We start from the raw sequence: 23,837 nt of genomic DNA on the forward strand, positions 1-23,837 counted from the left end.
ATCATTTTCATTTCTGATTTGACTGTTAAGCACATTTTTAAAACAGCGGGAACAGGGTAACATTTTTAAGAGCCCTGTCACTCAGACAGCTTTCTTTTAAAATCTTCCTACACCCAGACCTCACTCAAAATAAAGTGAGAAAAGGGAAATGAGTTTAGAATGGAACAAGCCTTCTTAAATTTTAAGTGAGTCCCTACCAAGCAACTTCTTCAGTAATTTCCAGCATAGTGGGAGTGCATACTATTTATTAGCAAATCTATACACATAAGTAGAATCCATATGAACCCAAAATAGCTGTGTCACAACATTATCTGAATAAAAAGCATAAAAATCCATGTTTCCCACAATTAATATGAGACGCTGAACTTTAGTTTTCCTAGCCAGAATATACATAGGTATCAGTTGAACACATTTTACTGATATATTGACAATTCTCAAACAAGTTTGACACCTACCTGTGCCATCAACCACTATAATAAAATAAAATAGCATTGCAGTTCATATTTCTTACATTAACTAAATACTTGTGTCTGTATTTTCAGAAACATTTTTTTTTAAATACACAAAAATGCTGGAATGATCCTGTCACAGTGCATTGTTTCTGTACTGTTTTCAATGGTCCTGGGGTTTCAGCCTCATTTTCATTTCTTTTGTTTGTTTAGCCCTTTCCATGTGTTCTACAATTGTCCACCTTCTAACGTAATCTATAGCCTTGCTGCATATAGTGTAGAACAGCACATTTCACAACGTGAAAGTTGTCCATGCCAAACTCAATGACCTGGTCTTTAGAGGTAATTTTTAACGTTTTCAGCAGCTTTTCACAACCTTAATTACTCACACCTGGAGGCTGAAGAGACAATTGAGATGCATTAAAACAAAACCTCTATATACTGTTGAATAACCGCTATATGCGGCAGCGGCTTATTGGAGTATTATTTAGCAATGTAAATTTAAAGCACATTCAGAAATCAACCACAAGAGGGGGAGATTGCACATACTGAATAAGCGACACTGGTACTTTTCCATCATGCATATTAGATGTGGATTTGTACTTAGAGCACTCATGGCTGATAGCTTCTTCATTTAGCAGCTACCTCCACTTCTGCTGGGCTGCTGCACGAGTCTGCACTTTCTGCAGGAAATTCTACTATAAATTGTCCTGTTTCCTTTTGATTATTTTGAGTCTATGTCCAGCTGAACATCAGTAAATTGGTCCATGGTGTACACTGAAGTCCTCAATTCTGGTGGGGTTTATTTCTCTTTGCTGACGGCAGGTAGCGAAGCCCTGGCTAGCTCAGATGGCTGGCTCCAAACCATGTATCAAGAGCTTGTTTGCTGTGGGTAAGTTCTGTAGCACCACCTGAGCTGGTCAACAGGTCAAGGTCTATTAATTTGTCCAACCATTCAGTTGAGCTATTTTAGAAGTGAATCTGGAGGCTTTCCAGTAAAGCTGCACAAGTGATCAATAAAATGTAATTTTGGCTCTTCACTTCCAGAACTCCTTTATACAAACTCTCTTGTGAAATCACCTGTTTTTATTTCCACATTACATTTCTCACTGTACACGTCAGTTTTTAACACTAATTACCTGCAATTGAATATGTGGTTTCTCTCATTTTCTTAATCTGTCTGCATAAAAACTGGTTTTACTAAAAGTTAGTATTTTGACATTGAAGGACCATCTGCTTCAGTGAACATCCATCTGTATTTACTTCATGTGTGCAAGACATTTTGATTGGTTTACTGCTTTTAATAGTTGTTTTAGTGAAATTTTATTTGCATTCCAATTTCTTTTTTTATATATAATGGAGCAGCAATTAACTATTTTCATGCACTTACCTCCTTTAGAGTACACTGCTGGTGTGTGTTTGTTTTTTTTCCCCAGTCAACCCTTAACATTTTATCAACCAGCTCTGCTACTAAATTTACTATCAATGGGCCTTCTCAAGCAGCTTCTTAACAAGAGTGCAACACTCCTGGCTGCTCTATTCAGGGTTCTCATGCCCAAGCAAAGGGTTAGATAAATATACCAGTAGTTTACAGAAATAGAGCTGCTTAGGGAGATAGAAGCTCATGAGCTTGTTCACAATTACGGGAACATCTCCAGCCCCACAGTTCTAATGAGTGCTTTATGTTACAATTTTGTAATATCTTTGACAAAGTTTAACTGGCTGCATTTTTATCAGAGTTGATGCAGCAAAGAGAACTAGAGCAGGATGACACACTGGATGGAATGAGTTCAACGCTTCTGAAAAACAGGCCCTTTGTGCTACCCTTCTATCACACATTTTTCCACTGTTCCACTAGTGGTAGCACTAACATAGCTCTGCTCTGGTGTTTTTAACTGTGTCATATAGGCCTGTTTTGGACATCTTGTCTACACTAGCACTCCTAGCATTGCAACGGTCAGTAGAGTTACACTAACAGCAATGCAACATTGGGAGAAATTTAAGAAAATGCCCAATAGACACAACCTTATTGAGGTGGCGAAAAATGGATTTTGATACCTAACTTTGGGCATTCAAGTTTGACCTTAATTTTTTCAGTTTCGCTGCTGTACATGAGAATCTCTCCTAAATCAGAGAATTTCACTGAATGTTTCTGCAGTGCTCTGGAATCCTTAGAAGATTATAGAAGTGAAAAGTATTATTAATAAAATACAATATATTTTTATTCATTATTTCACAAGTTATCCACATAGCTCTTGACTAAGAAACAAAATTCATCCAACCTGTCTTCACTTTCAGTTATATTAAAATTATCTTCATCAGTAACATTCTATTTTCAGACTCATGGAGTATTAAAAACACCATTATGAAATTCCAAAGTTTTTTTTAAATCTAAAAATCATATCAGGACCTGAAGTCAAACATTCATTTATAAATGTGTCCATTACTATAACTAAGAAAGTTCTTTGTAGTCATCTTTACCATTTCTATTAGTTTTAACTGAAATGGTGTTATGAAAAACAGCTTCAGGTAAATTAATTTTGTCAAACATGCTGTTTGTGAACTATTTTACAAATATACTATTCCAAGGAGGTAGTTGTGGGAGGGGGAAAGACTGTATTGCAATCGGTTGTCTATAGTTCACCCCCAAGCCCCAACACTGGCACTAATTCTTCAGAAACCCTTACAGTTTGAGATTCAACATCCATAAAGTTCTTATGAATTTTACCATTTTACAAGGAGTACAGACTGGACTGAGGAAAGCCAAACAACTGGACTTCATTTTATTTTCAGTTTCTTTCTGGCTTGAAATTGTTCTGTTTTATTTTTGATAGATTTTATTAGCATTGATAAAGCAGGATCTACAGATTTCTTAGTGATGTTTCCCTTCTTTCCAATCTCATTCTCCTGCATCTGTTTTGCAGGATTCTGCTGCTTTTGTTCTCTTCGGCGAGCTTTCTCCTCCAAAATTTTTTCCACTGCTTTTGTCTTTTTGAAGTTTGGATCAGAAGGATCCAAATTAAACAAGTGGGAAGTATACAGTGCTTGAAACCTTGTATCAGCAACATTCACCTGAAGATAGAAAAAAGAACCTATTTCAGTTAACCTTACTACCAATGAAAAATAATATTGAGAAACAGGACAGAAAATGCAATATACCAGAAAATATTGCAATCATATTTAAATGACAGAATATGTACAAGATATGGGCAACACTAATTGCCTAAGCCAGATCTTACTTAAGCTGGAATCTAAACTTTAATATTTAAATTTCAAATGGTAGTTCTCAGAATTTGGTCAGGCTGGTTAAATTAAACTACATATTCATGGAGGGCGGATTCCTCTGTCCTTTGCATTGTGTGCAAGGTGGTGTGGGAGAGTCAACAACATACAGGAGACACACCTGTGTAAAACCTGTATATCACAAAAAGTGGGCCAACAAAGACATGCCTTGTTGGTTAAGAATAAGCGAGCAGGGAAAGAGCCAGTGCAAACAGGCCCTGAGAAGGGCAATAATCAATATTCCAACCAAGAGATTGCATGTGATCTTGAAGAGTGAATTCTGTCTCCTTAAATCCCTATACATAGTCTCATTTTGCTTCCTTTATTAGGGAAATATTGCTTGTAATCTAAGCCATGTAAAGTGCACCCAGGTCCTATGGTGATAGGCACATGTACATGTCGGTAACAAACATTCAAACGCAACATGGACTGATTAAAGTTGTATCCTTGTTTGATCCCAGTATTAGAATACCAGCCTTTTTCCTGTGTAGGAGTACTATAAAGAGGTTTATATTCAATTGCACTGTTAAAATGTTGTCAAACCATATTACTGAGGTACAATTCTTACATCAGAATTCCAATCCACTCCTCTTAAAAAAGTAGAGATACTACTAAATTCTATTACATTTCAATACTAGGAATCTGTATTACCTGAAAGTCATCTTCTAACAACTCCTCCTTTTTCATTAGTTGTTTCTTTTTCTTCTTGCTCAGGTTCTGTTGTTCTACAATCTTCTCATAGTTAAAATGTCTTCTGTCATCCTCCTCATCATCCATCATAAGGAGTGCCATTTCAGCCTGTTACAATAAGAAGAGCCCACTTACGTAACTTTTTGTGGAGTATGGAATACACATGTTCCTTCTGAAACATGAGCACTCAAGATTTCCAGGCTCCAGGGGAACTGTTGTAATTTGTAAACAGATTGCAAGCAATTATAAAACATAGTAATGTTGATTATAATATTAAATATGTCATCTAAAACGTTTGGAGAACTGAGGAGGAGGAAAACTACAGTACTATTCAATGAGTGTTATACTCAGTAGTACAGCAGGGCACAGCAGGTAAAGGTTTTATTCTCATTTCCACAAGGCTGTTGTATCTATATTCAATTTAGCCTCTTTGTAGGATTGTGACATGGGCTACATTCCACAACCATCTGTGCTTACCTTAAAGCATTTTATTTGTTTTTTAAACTCTCATGTAGCTGATTTTTATTTTTAAATAAAGAACAACCCAGAAAGGTTTCTCTCTAATTAAATATAATCATTGTCACTCATTTTCATCTTCACAGTGACCATATGGTTAAACATTCCACTTACAAGAGTTCAGAGACTTATGTGATCTCAACACTGACATTTATAACATAGAAATGAAAGAAATTTCAAGACAATTCTTATCTTATGAAAGATAGTTTTTACTTGTGAAAAACCAGATGTTTAAGTAAAAAGAAGAAATTAAGTTTGGAGCACACACTAACAAAAGCAAAGAAATTCTGTGATTAAAGTGGATACTTTAAACTCCATTCACACTAATGAGAAATAAGAACCCCACGCCAGGGCATGAATTCATGACAATGCTAAATAACTTTGAATAGTCTAACTTAGCTATTTCTACAAATGGGAAACAACTATTTAAGCATAATGTTAGTTAAAAAAAAAGAAAAAAAAGAAAAAAATTAACTTTTACTGGAGTGGAATAACTAAGCCTTTAGGGAACAAAAAATGTCTGATAATTTCCTTTCCGCTAGCAGTATGTCTCTCAGTTCTTGACATCTGGGTCAGGATGGATAAAAAAAACAAACCAATAATTTATTTATTTTTGGGAGGAAAATGGTAAAAAAAAAAAGCAGGTTTTTATTTAAATCAGATTTTTAATTTGTTATTTAAGTTACAAGTTTTCCTCATAAAAATAAACCTGATTAAAATGAAATCTGAATGTAATACAAAATATGTTAAGGCCTAAGCTTATTACAATCTCTTAAAACATTTAAGTAAATATGCTGAATCCATGAGCCGCTATCAAAAACTTTAGTTAAAGGCGGCTTTTTTATATAAAGAAAAATAAGGGGAAATCATCTAGCTTTGAAGTAAAGCTTTATAATTATGGAACAATAGATCTTGTACTGTGTTAAGGCCATGATCCCCTGGGAAATCCAGGGGCTGTGCTACGGGGTGCAAGAGACTGGCAAAGTCATCATAGGCATTGGGACCCACTCTCTGATTCCATGAGACACCATCGTGTATCTCATTAGGATTATCCACTGAGCCCACCTGGGCATACTCCTATTGTATAGTGGTTCACTTTTCAAATTATGAATATTTACAATTTCACCCGTCATTCACTATTTTCTAACATACTAAAAATGTACAGTTAACACAAATCTGAAAATATTCAACTATGTAATTGCTTAAATAAATGTGTATAATTACAGCGTGCCCTCCTGGGTAGCAAAAAAGATGTACCAAATCTAGTTTAAAGGCTCTATTTCAGGCCTGCACAACATGCAGCCCAGGGGCCGCATGCGGCCCACGGCGGGTGAGTAGGCGGGCTCACTGTGTGGCCCGCGGGGGGTGAGTAGGCAAGCAGCGGGTGAGGGAGGGGGCTGAGGAGGCAAACGGGCGGGCAGTGGAGGGGGGTGAGTAGGCGAGCTGGAGGGGTGGGGGGGGCCGAGGAGGCAAGTGGGCAAGCTGGAGGGGTGGGGGGGGCTGAGGAGGCAAGCGGGCGGGCAGTGGCGGGGGGGGGGGGCAGGTGAGCCGGCAGCAGGGGAGGGAGGCTGAGGAGGCCAGCAGTGAGTCGGTAGCTGGCCTGTTCTACTGATCTGGTCTGGCTCCCATCCCCTCTCCAAGGGTTGCAGCTGTCTGGAGGTGCTGCCTTCCACACCTTCCTCATTCACACCTCATTCATTTAACAAAGCAATTGATTACAAAGTGGGGGGAAGATCTTATTCTACTTCTGGCAAAAAGACATTTTTCTTTTACCTTAATTATACTACCTTAGGGCCAGCTATAACATATTACCAAGGTTCAATACTGCTGTTTCAGCAGGGCAGCACTGGGGAAGAAGGCTTTTTTTCCCACAGGGCGGACGGTGCTGGGGGAGGGTTCCCGGGGTGGCTGGGGGGGGGGTGTGTGTTTCGGCAGCACTGGGGGAGTTGTTTCTGTGGGGTGGGTGGCGCTGGGGGGAGGCGGGGGATGTTGTGTTTCGGCGGCGCTGGGTGGGGTTCGGCCCTCAGCTATTTTCTTTGGAGTAATATGGCCCCCGCAGCTTTACGAGTTGTGCAGGCCTGCTCTATTTATTTGTAAATCAACATGTTTTAGTGGATATATCAACCAGTGAGAATGCATCTCTCTTTAAAAAAAAAAAAACTAAATTGAAAACTTTATTAAAATCAATTATTTAAATTGAAGATTTCCACTTGGTGTTTTAAATTGCTTTGATTTAAATTAGGGCTGTCAATCGCAGTTAACTCACGCAATTAACACAAAGAATTAATCGCCATTAATCACACTGTTAAATAATGGAATACCAACTGAAATTTATTAAATATTTTTGGATGTTGTTCTACATTTTCAAATATGTAGATTTAAATTACAACACAGAATACAAAGTGTACAGTGCTCACTTTATTTTTTTTATTACAAATATTGCAATGTAAAAACAATAAAAGAAATAGTATTTTTCAATTCGCCTCATACAAGTACTGTAGTGCAATCTCTTTATCATGAAAGTGCAACTTACAACTGTAGATTTTTTTTTTTGGTACATAACTGCACACAAAAACAAAACAATGTAAAACTTTACAGCCTACAAGCCCACTCAGTCCTACTTCTTGTTCAGCCAATCGCTCAGACAAACAAGTTTGTTGATATTTACGGGAGATACTGCTGTCTGCTTCTTATTTACAATGGCACCTGAAAGTGAGAACAGGCGTTCGCATGGCACTTTTGTAACTGGCGTTGCAAGGTACTTACATGCCAGATGTGCTAAAACTTCGTATGCCACTTCATGCTTCGGCCACCATTCCAGAGGGCAGGCTTCCAGGACATATGAATCTTTAATGCATCTGGCATGTAAATATCTTGCGACGCTGGCTACAACATGCAAACACCCGTTCTCACTTTCAGGTGACATTGTAAACAAGAAGTGGGCAACACTATCTTCTGCAAATGTAAATGAACTTGTTTGTCTGAGCAATTGCTGAATAAAAAGTAGGACTGAGTGGTCTTGTAGGCTCTAAAGCAGTGCTTCTCAAAATCGGGCTGACGCTTGTTCAGGGAAAGCCCCTGGCGGTCCGGGCCAGTTTGTTTACTTGCCACGTCCGCAGGTTCGGCCGATAGTGGCTCCCTCTCGCCGTGGTTCGCTAGCACATCCCTCGCCCCACACCACTTCCCGCAGCCCCCACTGGCCTGGAGAGGCGAACCGCGGCCAGTGGGAGCCGCGATCGGCCGAACCGTGGCGGCCCGACTTTGAGAAGCACTGATCTAAAGTTTTAGATTGTTTTACTTTCGAATGCAGGATTTTTTCGTACATAATTCGACATCTGTAAGTTCAACTTTCATGATAAAGAGATTGCACTACAGTACTTGTATTAGGTGAACTGAAAAATACTATTTCTTTTGGTTTTTACAATGCAAATATTTGTAATAAAAAAATAAAGGGAACACTGTAAACATCCAAAAATATTTAAATAAATGGTATTCTATTATTGTTTAGCAGTGCGATTAGTATTTTTTAATCGATTGACAGCCCTTATGTAAATCAAGCTACCCTAGTCTGGGCTGCTCTTTTCTCTGCAGCTCACAGAGGCAGTGATTTTATATTTACTTTCAGATCACTGATAAAAGCATTGAATAAGATTGGGCCTAATACTCATGCCTGCTGAACTCCACAAGAAACATCCTCATTATTTGATATCTTTCAGTTAGCCAGTTCTTAATCCATTTAATGCATGCTTTACTGATACTTTACATTGCCAATTTTCTATTCAGAAAACCTTGCAACACTCAAACACTTTAAAAAAAAAAGTCGATTACATTTATAGAATTTCCTTTATCAACCAAACTTGTAACCTCAAAGAATAAAATGAGGATTGTTTGGCAAAACCTATTTTCCATAGAAACATGCTGACTGGCATTAATTATATTCCTATCAACAGAGTAGTCCTACTGAACTCACCGGTACTACTCACATGCGATGAACTCACAAGTATTGAAAGGACTGGGGCCTAGGTCTGTAATCCTTAATGCTTTAACACAAAAATTACCTTGTGCTTTTCTGTGTCTGCTTCTTTTTCTGGGGCACTTTCTTCTGTCTTGAATTTCTTTGATATTTTCTTTAAACCTGATCACACAACAAATAAATGAGTATTAATTCATAAGTATGCAGGAGACTAATTCTTATAGCTACAGTATCTGAAAGTGTGTCTCAGTCAGCTGAAATTGATATTTCAATTTCAGGTAATAAAAGAAAAGCTTGAAAAAAATAAATCAGCTATGGTTAAGATCTAGCAAGGATTTTTACAGGGAACAATATTCACTCAGTCTAATGAGTGGGTAGGGTATCAGCACAAACTGGCAGAAGTGATGGTAAGCAAAAAAAAAAAAAAAAAAGAGGGTTATGCTATAACTTTTTCTTCCTTCTTGCAAAGAGCAGGTGTGAGAACCACTAGTGGGGCACAGTCAGTTACACAAAGCCACTCGCTGTTCAAATTTGACACAGATTATAAATCCAAAGAGAAATGAGTTTATGCAGCTACACAAGTAACTGAATTCACACACATTCTCTAAAATGTTCATTCCTTCCACTTAACTTCCAATATGGAATGGGACAATATAACAAATAGCTTAAAAAAGAAAAATAGTTTAAACTTATGTTTTCCTAATCTGTCCATTGACAGTATTGGCAGCAGAGTATAGCCTTGTTGAAGTCAAGATAAAAGGCTATGTGGAAAAAAAAACAACCCAAGAAAATTGAATTTTTTCCCCAAATTTATAGACAAGCAGTAAAAGTTATGCATGAAAAATGAACATTTTGAAGGAAAGATTATCGCAGAACAAAAGGGGACCAAAATATTGTTGGACTAATTTAAGCTCATCTTAAATGATGTTACTCTGATGAAGTTTTCTTTACTCCTGTGCATACACTGATCCTTATACTAATAATGAATATTAATAGTAGGCAACAGAAGTCCACAATAACCAATTATTAAGGAGAATCCTATTTACAAATACTATGCAATCAAATTTCTCTCTCAAAAAAGATTCAAGACCTACAATGTTATGAAGTAGAAGGAGAAATGGAAAGCTGCCTGGACTAAATTGTGCTCTCTGACCTTTGATGAACCCGTTTCCAGTAATACATTACAGTCCTTTGGGGGTATTCTTAAGGAACATATTTGGATCCATTCTGTTAAGCCGGATTTCCAGAACAGAGACTCGAAATATAAACAGGCCAAAAAAAATTCTAGTTAAAGTTAATGTGCTAATTTTGCTATGCAATGGGACACAGAATCTCTTGAAGAGCCCCTGAAATATTTTAAGTAATTTCCTTTTTTAAAAAAATTCTCTCAACTGATTCCAAACAGCTTGCAGAGCTTGGATGGGTTTCTTAGAAAGTTTTTGGGGAAAAAAACAAAACAAAAAACATACCACCACAAAATCCTGCCTGCCAATAAGAAGAACAAAGATGTACAACATCAGTTGCTCATCAAATCTTAAACTATTAATTCAGTATCTTCAGGGAACCGTTCAGAGCAGAGCAAGTTCAAGCCCATCAGAGGGCCCCTATTCTGTAGGTGTTTGTTCTTCCTTCTCCACATATTATTCAATTCTATGTTGTACGTACAGAATTGAACAAGTTTGAAACCTTCCCCAAACTGGCTACATCAGGGATGCAAGAACAAACAGACCTGTGGAGACTGAGAAGAGATAGGTACAAAGAGGCTGAGAAAAGACAATCATAGTTAGGGCCCTACTAAATTCACGGCCACGCAAAACATGTAACGGACCGTGAAATCTGGTCTGCCCCAGTGAAATCTGGTGTTAGGTGTGCTTTTACCCTATACTACACAGATTTCACGGGGGAGACCAGCATTTCTAAAATTGGGGTCCTGACCCAAAAGGGAGTTGCGGGGGGTGGGAGTCTCTGGGTTATTTTAGGGAGGTCGTGGTATTGCCACCCTTACTTCTGCGCTGCCTTCAGAGCTGGGTGGCTGGAGAGTGGCGGCAAGTTGGCCAGGTGCCCAGCTCTGAAAGCAGCGCCCCACTAGCAGCCAGAAGTAAGGATGGCATGGCATGGCATGGCCACCCTTACTTCTGCACTGCTGTCTGCAGAACTGGGCACTGGGCCCACCTACTCATAGTGGGTGGCAGGAGGGAACAGAGAGGAAGACCTCTCAGAAGCAAAGCAGACCCAAATTGTTGTTATTTTTATTATGATACCACCTAAATGCCCTAGAGGTCCAGGATCCCATTGTGCTAGGTACCGTACAAACACAGGTTCACTGACGTGGGGAGCTCCCAATGCTTACCACGGTCTCTGGGTACAGGAGGCTCAGCTTGCTCACATTCACTTCTAATATGGTGTATGGAGGAGGAATAAGGAAAGTAAGTGCAGAACTAATTGCCTCCCTATGGAGGACTGATCCTAATTAGGACTATGTTCCTCCTCCCCTCCCACCCCCCACCTCGCAACTATAGGTTGTGCAGCCTGTCAGAACTAGCCTTGGTCTTGTAGTTTAGTGAAATTAAGACTATTTGGTTCCAAAATTGTCAGACCTTTTCTCTTTGCTGTTGACAATAAAATCATCACCACATGTAGCATTTAAATCAGGACTGCTTTCCTAAAAAATGTGTTTTTATTCAGCCACAACTTATTGACACAATAGTGTTCATTTATCCAGTAAGGAAGACTGATTCCACTTGCAGAACAGTAAGACTAGATTAATAGATTTTAAGACCAGAAGGAACTACTATATGTTCATCTAGTCTGACCTCCTGCGTAACACTTCACAGAACCTCAACCAATAATTTCTGCATCAAGCTTATAACTTCTGTTTGAGCTGTAGGATCACTTTTAGAAAGATATCCAGCCTTGATTTAAAGCCTTCTAGTGATGGAGAGTCCACCACATCACAAGGTAAATTATTCCAATGGCTAATTAAACTCACTATTAGTAACATATGCTGTATTTCTAGACTCAATTTGTCTAGCTTCAGCTTCCAAGCACTGTACCTCATCATGTCTTTTTCTATTATATTAAAAGAGCTGCTATCAAAAATATTTTTGCCACGTACTTGTAGATTATGGCTCAATCTTCTCTTGAAGTGCTGTAAAATCCAAATGCTTACTCAGATTGTTTTGAAATTTGCTGTGCTCCTTTGCCGATCCTTACAGTCCAAGGGGTTCTCAAACTCTGGGTCGGGACTCCATTTTAATGGGGTCGCCAGGGCTGTCTTAGAATTGCTGGGGCCCAGGGCTAAAGCCAAAGCCTAAGCCCTGGGGGTAGTGAGGTTCAGGTTACAGCCCTCTGCCTGGGGCTGAAGCCTTTTGGCTTTGGTCCCCTCCCCCTCGCCGGGGTGGTCGGGCTCGGGTGAGCTCAGGCTTCAGTCCCCCCTCCAGGGGTCATGTAATAATTTTTATTGTCAAAAGGGGGTCACAGTGCAATGAAGTTTGCGAACCCCTGTTATAACTTAGAGAAACTCCAGGAATGTTTTACTAATGGCTGCATCAGACCCTTCCACATGTCTGCAAGATTGAACTCCATGAAAACACAATTTTTTTTGTACACATTGTATACAGATGTTTAAGGAGCTACTCATCCTATTCCCTTGTCTAATTTGGAGGTCTGTAACAGATTCCCAACCAGTACCCCACAGTGGGATTTATCCGGTAGAACATTGATCCATAACTATTCCAGGTCCTATACTTCTGAATTGTCAATAAATCTAATGCAGACAATAGTTTCTTTGATGTAAAATAACCCTGTTCCTCGGCTGCCCACTCTTTTTCCTAAAATGGAGTAATATTAAAATCCCAGTCATGTGACTCAGCCCACCGGGTTTCAGTAATAATAATTATACCAAATTTTCTCTTCATAAATGAACATTTCTAATTCCTCCTGATTATTTCCCAGGCTTTTATCCTCTGTCACCCAGAAAACTGGAACCCTTTCTACTGAAATAGAGGTAGTCCAACCCAGACATCCTTTTCTCCCTATTGAAGATGACCCAATGTTTCACAAAACCCAAACCATCAACTATAGACCCTTTACTTAGCCAATAGTTTGCTTCTAACATTTTCTATTGGCTATCTTCTCAGTTGCGGGGCAAGACAGATCTCAGATCACCACCAATGCTTTCCTATCCTTCAGCTCCCTTGTAAGATCTTTGAAGCCTCTGCTGATCTGCTAAGAATCTTCTGAAGCAGCATGCAGTGTTGTTGTAGCCATGTTGGTCCCAGGATATTAGAGAGACAAGGTAGTGAGGTAATATCTTTTACTGTTGGTGAGAAAGACAAGCTCTTGAGCATACAAAGAGCTCCTTTTCAGGTCACTGAACATTTTGGGTATGGTTGACATCGATCTTCACGTGTCCTGCAGAGGTCCCTGTGTTTTCCTCCAGTTTTGGAATTTCTGTCTTCCAAGAGATTCTCTGTAGCTGCTGCAGAAGTACCAGAATGCGATTGGATACCTCTCCCTATGTTGAATTTCTCCTGGTTCTCTTTCCTCTGGTGGTTAAAGACCATCTATCCTCTCCTGCTTTTCCTTCCTTGATTGGTCACAAACTGCCAGTCCTTTGTCTCTGTTTTCCACTCTCTCTTGTTCCTTTGAAACAAAATTGTTATCTGGTTGGACCTGCAGTGGTGATAGCGGGTTGTCCAAGAACTCACTCTCTGATACTACAGAATCAACAGCTGCCCTTCAAGACCACAAACCCGTGAGAAAAAGGGGCCTACTCTCTGTTGCAAACTCTTTCAAACTCCCGGTAACTTCTCCTGCTCACCTCAGGAATTCACTTTACAACTGGTTTATACATTTAGCCTTGGAGGTCAGCTCATCTCCTCACTCACAGAGAGGATTAAGACTTCAAACACTGGGCCTGACTTATGGCCAAAGAGCCCCAGACTACCAGCCCTCACAGAGACACAAAGAGACTTCTCACCCTTCCTGTTCAGAGACTTGAAAGCCCAGCCACATAGCCCTAGCAGAGAGACAAACTAACATACAGACGAAAAGCATAATTAACCAAGCCCTTTATCTCGACGCACAGGATCCACAGCTGCTAATCAAAACCTTTTAGTCTTTCCCTGTTCCTTATACAATTATAATGATCTGTTCTGCACTTAAAAAGCTATTAACTTACACAGTTAACAGTTTGCAATTAACTAGATCCTGGGGAAAGAATTAGAATACCAAATCTGATTTTTTACCTTTGGTCACTGATTCTAAGCAATCTGCTATAAAAAAAAAAGCATACTATTTTTAATTGCCATACCCAGCCATTATTTACTGTTACCCGGCTGTATTAATTGTGCCTGCTATGGAAAATTTTGGAATAAGAACAAGGCAACCACAGTGCTTCATATTTCTCTCATATTTACATGGTTTCCTGAAATCAAAGAGAACAACCATCAGCTAAATTGTCTCCTGAAATAACTTGTTCACGTATGATAAAAAGCAGAATGCTATTAGTATAACACTAGAATTCTAATCCCCCCCCTTTCCATTTCATACAAAACCCTCATGCAATATTATAGGCTATTCTACCATATTCATGTTAATTCCTTTTCCATACATTTCAGCTGACATGCAATCACTGTTTCATCTCCTTCTGCAAAAAAAATTTTCTACTGAAAGAATAAAAATCAGATACTTAAGTATGTTAACATCCACAAAGATTTCAGAAGTATTTTTGGCTTGCATAATAAACAAATTCATATTTGAGTGATTTTTCCATTTGCTTGAAGTTTCATAGCATTAACTCTTCCTGTCCAACTCAAATTGCAAGATACACCTAATCCTAAATGAAGCATTTAAAATTTGGTGAGCATAATAAAAAAAAGTCAGATTCTAAACTTTTATTAAGATTTGACTATGAATTCAGGTACAATATTCAGTGTTGCAAAAGAGGATTTTCTCAACACCCTCAAAATATCTCCCATGTGTAGGGCTTCTCCAATTTTTGGAACCCTTCGAGCCAACTTGGCCCTTGTCTACACTACAGAGCCTTTGCCGGTATAGCTACCTCATCAGAGCCTCTAGTGGAGACGTAGCGTAAGCTGACAGGAGGGCTTTTGCCGGCATAGTTACACCACCTCCCCATATGACACTGGCTAAACCGACAGAAGCACTCTTCTGTCAACATAGTTCTGTTTACCCCAGAGGTTTTCCCAAAATAATTATGCTGGCTGGGGTGAGATTTTTTCACACTCCTAGCCAACGTAGCTATGCTGGCAAAACTTTGTAGTATAGACTAAGGGCTGATCTACATGGAAAACTAGCATCAGCATAGCTACATCTCTCAGGAGTGTGAAATATCTGTAGCAACATGAATAGCTTCTTAGAGCCAGAACACTTACAGTTAATAATTTCAGTTGGCATAGCTACGTCTCTCAGGGGGAAAACACACACCTGAGATATGTAGATATGCTGACCTACCCACTATTGTAGACAGTGCTAGGTCAATGGAAAAATTCTCACATCAACCTAGCTAAAGCGTCTTGGAGAGCTGGATTAACTATAGTGAGGAGAGAACGCCTCCTGTCACTGGAGTGAGCATCTGTACTGAAGCGCTACAGTGGCGAAGCTGTAGCCCTGCACCTATGCCACTGTGGAGTACTTTAAAACATGGCCAGCCTCAAATACAACAAAACATTGCTAAATTGCATCCCCAAAAATTAGTTTCCACACAAATAGCAGCCTCACCCTATTTCTCAGCCAAGACTTAATACCAGAGCGCTAAAGTGATGTTTCCAATTAACAGAGCCAGGTGTATGTGGCTGCATAATAGATTTTAAAAGTGCCACATAATTGAGCTTCACAATCTAAGTTTTCATTTTGAATACACCGCTACCCAGATATAACACAACCCGATATAACACGAATTCGGATATAACGCGGTAAAGCAGCGCTCCGGGTGGGGGGAGGGGGCTGCGCACTCCCGTGGATCAAAGCAAGTTCGATATAGCGCAGTTTCACCTATAACATGGTAAGATTTTTTGGCTCCCGAGGACAGCGTTATATCGAGGTAGAGGTGTATTAAATATTTAGATATTACACTTACGTCTACTTTAGCATTTTGGTGGGAATCTCCCACTACTGCACTACCACCAGGACATCTCCACCTGTGGTAGTAATGGAAAGAGTGCTAGTGGAGACTGAGCACAGACATTTTTACTACTGTTTTATTAGCTGTCCATGTGAGACAATATGGTGGTAATACTGTGACCTTAATGGATACAATAATGTCTTCCTGAGTCTGCAGACACCTTAAAACAACACATATGATAGAAGTATGAACTGGTCCCATTGGTCTCAATGGCATGTTAACGCTGAAGCCCAATGACAATAATTAAACTGTCATTAACTATTTCAATAGAAACATGTTCATGTTTATTTGTCATTGTTGTATGATACGGGAGTGGGATGCAGAAGGGCAGGTAGTTGCCACAAAGAGTTGCAGGGCTGGGAAATACAAAGTTCAGGAGCTCTTTCCCCAAAAACTTGAAGTTCACCCTGCTCCTCCCTCTGATCAAAAAAGGAAGAAAAGAGATGCACTATCCTCAGTACCAAAAGTTAAAAATGCTTCTTTAGAGATCAGAAACCCTGAGCCTCCTCCCACTCCTCTTTTGGTGCCAAAAAGGCCCAATTGTCCCATATTCATATGTCCAACTTTCTCCAGATAGGTTCAATATTGTGCAATGGTGGGTCCCAGTCACTAGTTTGAATCGGAAAGTTCCTACTGTACTTGAGTGCCATATAACTTATCTTGTCAATCGTAGAAATTTATTACTGAAAAGATCTTTATTGCAAGTTGCACTGAAGCCTCAAAAATCCGTAACAATCTGAAAGTCGAATTACTAAATTGAGAGAATCAGAATTAGCCAAACATATTTTTTAAATTTTACCACAATTAAGACATTTATTCCCTTTTCAGAGAGACTGCAAAGGATTAATTTATGAAAAGAAACTTTAATATTCTTCTTTCCTATTCTGAAGCTTCACAATGTTCTTTTCCTATTCTGAAGCAAGAGTTCACTATCAAGTTAAGAAGCCTACTCAGCCTTTATCTTTCCAAGAACACAAAACAAAACAAAAAAAAACACTCCTCATTATGTAGACAAAATATTAATTTTCATATGAAACCCCTAGGAAATACATACACTGAAGCTGGCTCTTTATTTTACTTTGATAAATTAAACTCAATCAAGTAATGCCAACATTCTTCTGAATTTTTTTTTTGTCTATTAATATTAACCCGAGATGACCAATACTGAACTGCCATTTAACAACTTCCAATGGAAGAAAAGGAAAACTTCTAAAATACATTTTAAAGGATTGTCTACATGCACAGTTAAACTAGTTTTAAACACATGATATTAATAGAGTTAGTTACATGGGTACAAAAGCCTATATAAATATTTGTTTTAGTTTAAATCAGGTTTTTGTTTGTTTTAGCTCAGGATAAAAATCAATTATCTAAAAAAATATTTAAATAAAATTGTTTAAATTAAGTACATTATTTTTAGAAGAGAAACCTATTTAAAATTAAATTTGAAATTATGACAACCTATATTAAGACTTAAGTATTAGAGAAAAATCAAATCACTGAACTGGTGGAAGTCACTGGCTAAGCATCTAGAACCAGGGCTTGCTGAAGTGCTAAACTAGTTTTTGACAGCAGTAGCTTCTTCTGCAGGTGCAGACAGAATATTTTCATCATTTCACTTTATTTTTTTTTAATTAGTTCAGTTTAATGACTAGTTAATTCAAAATTAAAAAAAAAAAATCAAATGGGAGTTGAAAAAGCAAGAATGTTTGTTTTTGTTTTCCAATCTATGAATAAAACCTAGGTATGAGAGGATGAGATCAACTAATTCTAAAATCTTGAAGAACATGGTGAACAAAAACACTAAGTTCAATACTTCCTTTGTTTAATAAATAATTTTTAAATACAAAAAGATGATGTTTTGATAATTTTTTCATATGTATCCAGCACTTTAAGGTAGTTTTATATAACTATTAATAATCATTTAAAATGCTGTTATTGTTCATTTTTAGATGAATTTCAACTTCCATCCAAATAGTTTGCACAAACCAGGAGTAAAAAATTAATCTAGTATATAATAAATGCATCATTCACCATTTTCTAACATAATATCAAAAATAAAGATTCTGAAAAAAATGTATATTAAGCTACATAATTGCTGAAATATATTATGTATAGATATAACATACTCTTGGTTAGCAAAGAGAAGCACTATGTTTAGGGTAAATGTTATATTTAGTTGCAAATCAACACGGTTTAGTGGTTACCAAATTGTGAGAATCAACCTTTCTTTAGGAAAATAACTAAAAACTTCAGAGGGATAAATACCAGGGAGGGAGAGGAATTATTCCAGTTCAGTACTAATGTGGACACGAGAACGAATGGATATAGACTGGCCGTGGGGAAGTTTAGGCTTGAAATTAGACGAAGGTTTCTGATCGTCAGAGGGGTGAAATATTGGAACAGCCTTCCGAGGGAAACGGTGGGGGCGAAGGACCTGTCTGGTTTTAAGATTAAGTTAGATAAGTTTATGGAGGGAATGGTTTAATGGGATAACATGATTTTAGTCAAAGGAACAGCGTGCCATCGCTGGTAAATAGCATAATGGCCAATGAGGGTCTGGCTGGAGAATCTTGCCTACATGCTCGGGGTTCTACTGATCGCCATATTTGGGATCGGGAAGGAATTTTCCTCCAGGGTAGATTGGCAGAGGCCCTGGAGGTTTTTCGCCTTCCTCCGCAGCATGGGGCAGGGATCGCTAGCTGGAGGATTCTCTGCTACTTGAAGTCTCTAAACCACAGGATTTGGGGACTTCAACAGCAGAGTCAAGGGAAAGGGTTGGGACGGCTTTGTGGCCTGCATCATGCGGGAGGTCAGACTAGATGATCATAATGGTCCCTTCTGACCTTAAAGTCTATGAGTCTATAACTGCAAAACGAGATTAAAATAAATTATTTAAATCAATCTACCCTAGTTTATCTTCAGTTGATTAGGAACAGGTCTAAGCCAAACTGAAATAAACTACTCAAACCAAAACAAGGTATTTATATCAATTTAACTAACATGATTAATTAAATCAGTTGAATTAATCTGGTACAAGTGTGCATGTACACACAGCCCAAGACTCACAACTGTTAAGATCGGTGTGTGAGTGTCTCATGGGTCTTTGTTTAAGAGTCCTTACGTCTGCATTTTCCTAACTTTTGCAAGCCACTCCCTCGTCCCCTTTCAGGGCAACGAAACTAACTGCATGCTTTGCCTCCCCACCTTGGAAACCCACCTGCAGAAGATGGCACCATGTATCTGAAGAAGTGGGTTTTTTTACCCACGAAAGCTTATGCCCAAATAAATCTGTTAGTCTTTAAGGTGCCAAGGCTACCCCCCTGATACTTATTACCCTGAAGCTTTCTAGAATCAGCAGACGACAGAATAGTAAGAAGCAGTTTGGGATTCTCAGCACCTTAGGAGTCCAGTTTATACCAGGCTGGCATTTGCATCCAGAAGGTAATCTATATCAACACAAGCAGTTCTGACCTCAGTGCAATTATTCAACTTTGCTTGCAGTGACTATCTGAGGATTGTCTGTGCCAACGCCTCTTCCAGTAGCATCAATTACTCCACCTCTTCAAAATGCACCTCGCAATAACTTATGTAAAATCAAGGAGGTGAACCTGGAAGCATCCATGATTATTATTTGTATTCCAAAGAAAAGGCTGGGTATATTTGGGCACAAATATAGATTTACCTATAAGAGACAGAACGATTTGCTCTGGAGAATCCCAGTTTTTGCAAAATCTGGCTAGGACATCTAGGTTGGGTTTGGCCCCACCCAAGAATTCTCAAAGATCAAGAATAATTGGTACCTCATCTAAGTTTTGCTCCCAGGAATGTGACCTTGCATACCATTTATAAGGAAATGACAGAGATACAGAAGTCCAGTCACACTCCACTCTCAAGCAGTAGAGAAAAATACATATTTTGCCAAGGACTCTGATGGCTACATATTCCACTTCCCATAAGTTTGCTGATTAAGGGGAAACAGCTACCTGAACTTTGTTGTTGGCAGTTATTTGCAAGAAGGGTTTATTCAGCTTCAAAGGCTGCGTTGAATGTTGTGGAGTACCCATGACTCCATCAGAAGTCAAACAAGGTTCACACCCGTAAGGCTCTCTGCCAAGACCTACCCTAAGAGATGGCAACCATCACACAGGAGAGAGTTGACCAGGACGGCCATCAAAAGGATGCAGGCTTCTTTTGTGCAGCATGGTGCAGAAAGCTGCTGCCCCAGAAATTGCACTTTATTACCTCATACCATCACAGCCCAATCCTGCTTAGCTTTTGCCCTTGTAGAGTCCCTATTTGGATTCAGAATCCCCATTTCTGAGATCAGGGTGGCCCAAAATCTCCTGCCTCAGTAGTTTCTTCTTGGTATCTCATGTCTGAATTAGCCAAATGTTGACAGTTTTTGTTTTTGAGGTCACATTCTTTGAGGCTTTGTCAATGTACTTATTTTTATTATATGAAGGAATATAATATAAAAGTAATATAATATAATATATAATTAATATAAAAGTTGCATTTTTACAATACTGAACATTGGTCTTCTTTTTACACTGCCTATGCTTTTGGTTATAAGACATAGCCTTATTCACCTTGGAGCTATTTAAGGTGGGAAAATTCTGTAAGAATTACCTTCAAAGAACCAGAATTGAGAAATTCTCCTAGGAGTCATTCATTCAGTCAGCTCCCTGCAGAATCTGGGAGCACAGAGATCTGTATGTAAAGTGATGTGCTATTGTCTTTCAAGTGCAGTGTATGTATATTTTTGTCAATTATAAGGGGGAAGGGTTATCACTGACCCACTTTAGTGAGCTATTGTTTTTTGTGCAACAGGAGAACTGGATAGGAAACACTAAGGCTGGAGTATTTGCAGTTCAGGGCACACAACCAATGGGGTGCCTTTTGTACAGCTATCGGAAAGGCTAAAAAGCACTGTCGTAGGAGAGTTTCCTATCTGTTTCATACTGGCTGCCTGAGTCCCAAGAATGAGAATCTGTTAAAAAGAATTACAGATCAGTTATTTTCCATTTTGTTACTTGTGGCCACATACAATCTTGGGTTTCCTTATCACAGGGAAATGACGTTTATATATGTTCCTATAAGTAGCGTGATATAGAAGCTTGTGTAAACCATGTGCAAACTCTAGGTCAGACCTGTTTATTTTCTAAATACCACCTTCTCAAGAACATTATTCAAGAGCAATTCCTGATGCCCACATAAGCATAGTAACAACACACGTTTGGACTAAATAAAAAAAAAAAACACAGAAAATGTGCTACATATTTAATATTAGATCATCACTGAGATTTTCAAAGCCTGCATGGTTTGCAATTTCTCAGTTGTTTGCCATGTCTGATTAAAGCATGGAACTCTAGTGTGTGTAACATCTACAAAAAAGTGGTATTTTGTACAGATTATGAAGTTTAAAAATATTGCAACAAAGATAAAGAAACAATGTGACTGATTTATGCATAAAATAAAAGCCTTACGCCATTAGTCTGTTCGCAGGAAATCACTCTGCACTGGTATAAACATTTACCAACAACCTAATAGCAAGCCATCTGCTATCCTATTAATCCAATACACACCTGGGTTTTTTTCTGAAAGGCAACTTTCTGAAGCATACTACCTTTAAGTGACCACTGCAGTTATGTCATCAGCAAGGCACAATGAAAACCAACCTCAGAATTAAGAGAGGTGAAACATTTACAGCCTTCCTTCACCAATATTGGTGCACAGGGCAGAAACTGTTCCATCTGTTTCTGTCATTTGCTGCTGTTTCCACCTGGGGTCAGCAGTGTTCTCTCCTGAGCAGCCATTTTTACCGAAATGGTAGCCTGGTTCCATTCCCATAACCAATGGGGTTGGTTTTTTACGAGTCTAGATGATTAGTGTGACAGACTGACAATATCCTGTAAAATCCTGGACAAACCTTATTAAGATAAACTTTATTGAATTAGGTTAAATCTTCCTGAATTAGGGTGAATACCTTTGGGATCCATCCATTGTATTAAAAATGCAAATGTGTATATGTTATTGGGGAATTGTATGCAACTCCTCCAAGAGGATAGGAATGCTAATGTAATTCCTCCAATTATTAGCACATTGAAGCCACTCTCTACAAAGGTATGCACATACTAGTTCAAACTGGATGCTCCAGGGCCACGACCAACAAAGGATTTTTGGATAAACCTCTGTTTTAAACAGCCTCAGGGCCTTCTTCCTGGTCCAGCAAATGCATAAGTCCCCATGTCCACTGAGGGCCTTAATCCTTAGGGAAGAGCTATAATGACTGGGCCTATAAAGGCCCATAAGACTGTGTGCTTGCTTTGAGCTGAAGCTGTGATGAACTGGAAGCCACAAGGAAACTCCTTGGGTGGGGTATTGAAGGACTGCTCCTGCCAGAATCCATGTTAGGTTTTGGGTGATCTCTGGTATGCTTATTAGCATGCATAGGTTCTTTTATTGTTTTTCATATGTGCTCTCTAGTGCATTTACTTTAAGAATAAAACAGGTTTGCATAAAAAGAGCTGCGTGGTATTTATGACTTGGGCAGTCATAGTGTTAACCATCTCTGAAGAGAAAGCAAGCAGGTGACAGCAAACAAGAAGTCTGTCTCTGCCAGGAGCAACATGGTGAAGGCAGGGGGAACTGTGCAGCCTGGAAATACTCCAGTCAGAAAGGAGGGAGACCTGGGTCTCCACCCAGGAAAGGCAATGTCTGCAGTGGTGAAAGCCAGAGAGTAGGTGCCCTGGTTGTACCACTGAGGGGAAATCCAGGTGCAGTTGCTCTCGCCCTCAACTGTGACAGTTATCCTTGCACTCAACCATCCCCACTTTATCCAGGGTTGGGACCGGCAGCCACATCAAGGTGCAGCAGACAGAATAAAGAGGGGGAACAGTTCACCCAAAATAAAGACACTTGAATCCCCACCAATTTTAACAATCATGCATGTTCTGAGGTCTTGAAACATTCTTGTTTTTTCAGTTCCCATTTCCCTCTAAAACCAAAAAAAACTGAAGGGTCAGATGACTGCCATAACTTCTGGCTCCTGGTCATCATTCACACCTTATGCACAGATGCACTCCCAGTTGGTGCCTAAAAACTTTCAGGGTACGAGCTCAAATTCAGTCGGGAAACGTACATAAAACTTGATATACTTAGCTCAATTATCCAAACCTCCAAGGGGGCCCACCAAAGTTGTTCAACCCCGTGATTCCGTTTATACATAGGGTAAAACTTCTTTGGCTTTCAAGGGCAACTAGGTTCTTTCTTCTGCCCATCGTACGTTCAGGGGACCAGCTGGTAGGTCTGGCGCCCACATAGCCACTTTCTGGCAATGACCAGTTGATGGTCACTGCTGAAAGTACTGGGAGAAATATCTTCCTGATATTCCACACAATACAGGCCAAGAGGCACATGCTATTACAAACTGCGTATCACTAATTCCACACACAAACCTTGGCAACTGAGCCTTATTTTTATACTTCTCTATTTCTACAGCTTGTTATTTAAAGAAGAGAACATTAATTTAAACAAGTGAAAATTACTTTTATTAACCAACCTGTTTTCCCAAGTTCCTCAGCAAAGTATGGGTCATTCAAGTCAACGTCAGATGGAAATTCATCTTCATTCAATTCTTCTTTGGCAGTAGCCTATAACAAAAACCAGTAATTTTGCCATTTCCATTTAATATGCAACTAATAGAGAAGTTTCATCTAAATGAAACATAACTTCTGGTAGCTGCTACTAATTCACAACTTGAATGACATAGATCAGA

General features: G+C 39.1%; 1 protein-coding gene across 2 annotated transcripts in view; it reads right to left on the reverse strand.

The window, feature by feature from the left end:
* Positions 1-228: 228 nt before the first annotated feature.
* The window catches only part of ESF1 (ESF1 nucleolar pre-rRNA processing protein homolog), a 66,721-nt gene continuing 43,112 nt past the window's right edge, over positions 229-23,837 (reverse strand). For both annotated transcript variants that reach the window (XM_054022139.1, XM_054022138.1), the window contains exons 12-15: positions 23,622-23,712; positions 8,996-9,072; positions 4,383-4,529; positions 229-3,521 (exon numbers count right to left, since the gene is read on the reverse strand). In XM_054022139.1, coding sequence (XP_053878114.1) covers positions 3,228-3,521; positions 4,383-4,529; positions 8,996-9,072; positions 23,622-23,712 — 609 coding nt within the window. In that variant the 3' untranslated portion in view covers positions 229-3,227. The remainder of the gene's footprint in view (positions 3,522-4,382; positions 4,530-8,995; positions 9,073-23,621; positions 23,713-23,837) is intronic.

The sequence above is a fragment of the Malaclemys terrapin genome, chromosome 3 (assembly GCF_027887155.1).
Source record: "Malaclemys terrapin pileata isolate rMalTer1 chromosome 3, rMalTer1.hap1, whole genome shotgun sequence".
Classification (NCBI taxonomy): Eukaryota; Metazoa; Chordata; order Testudines; family Emydidae; genus Malaclemys; species Malaclemys terrapin.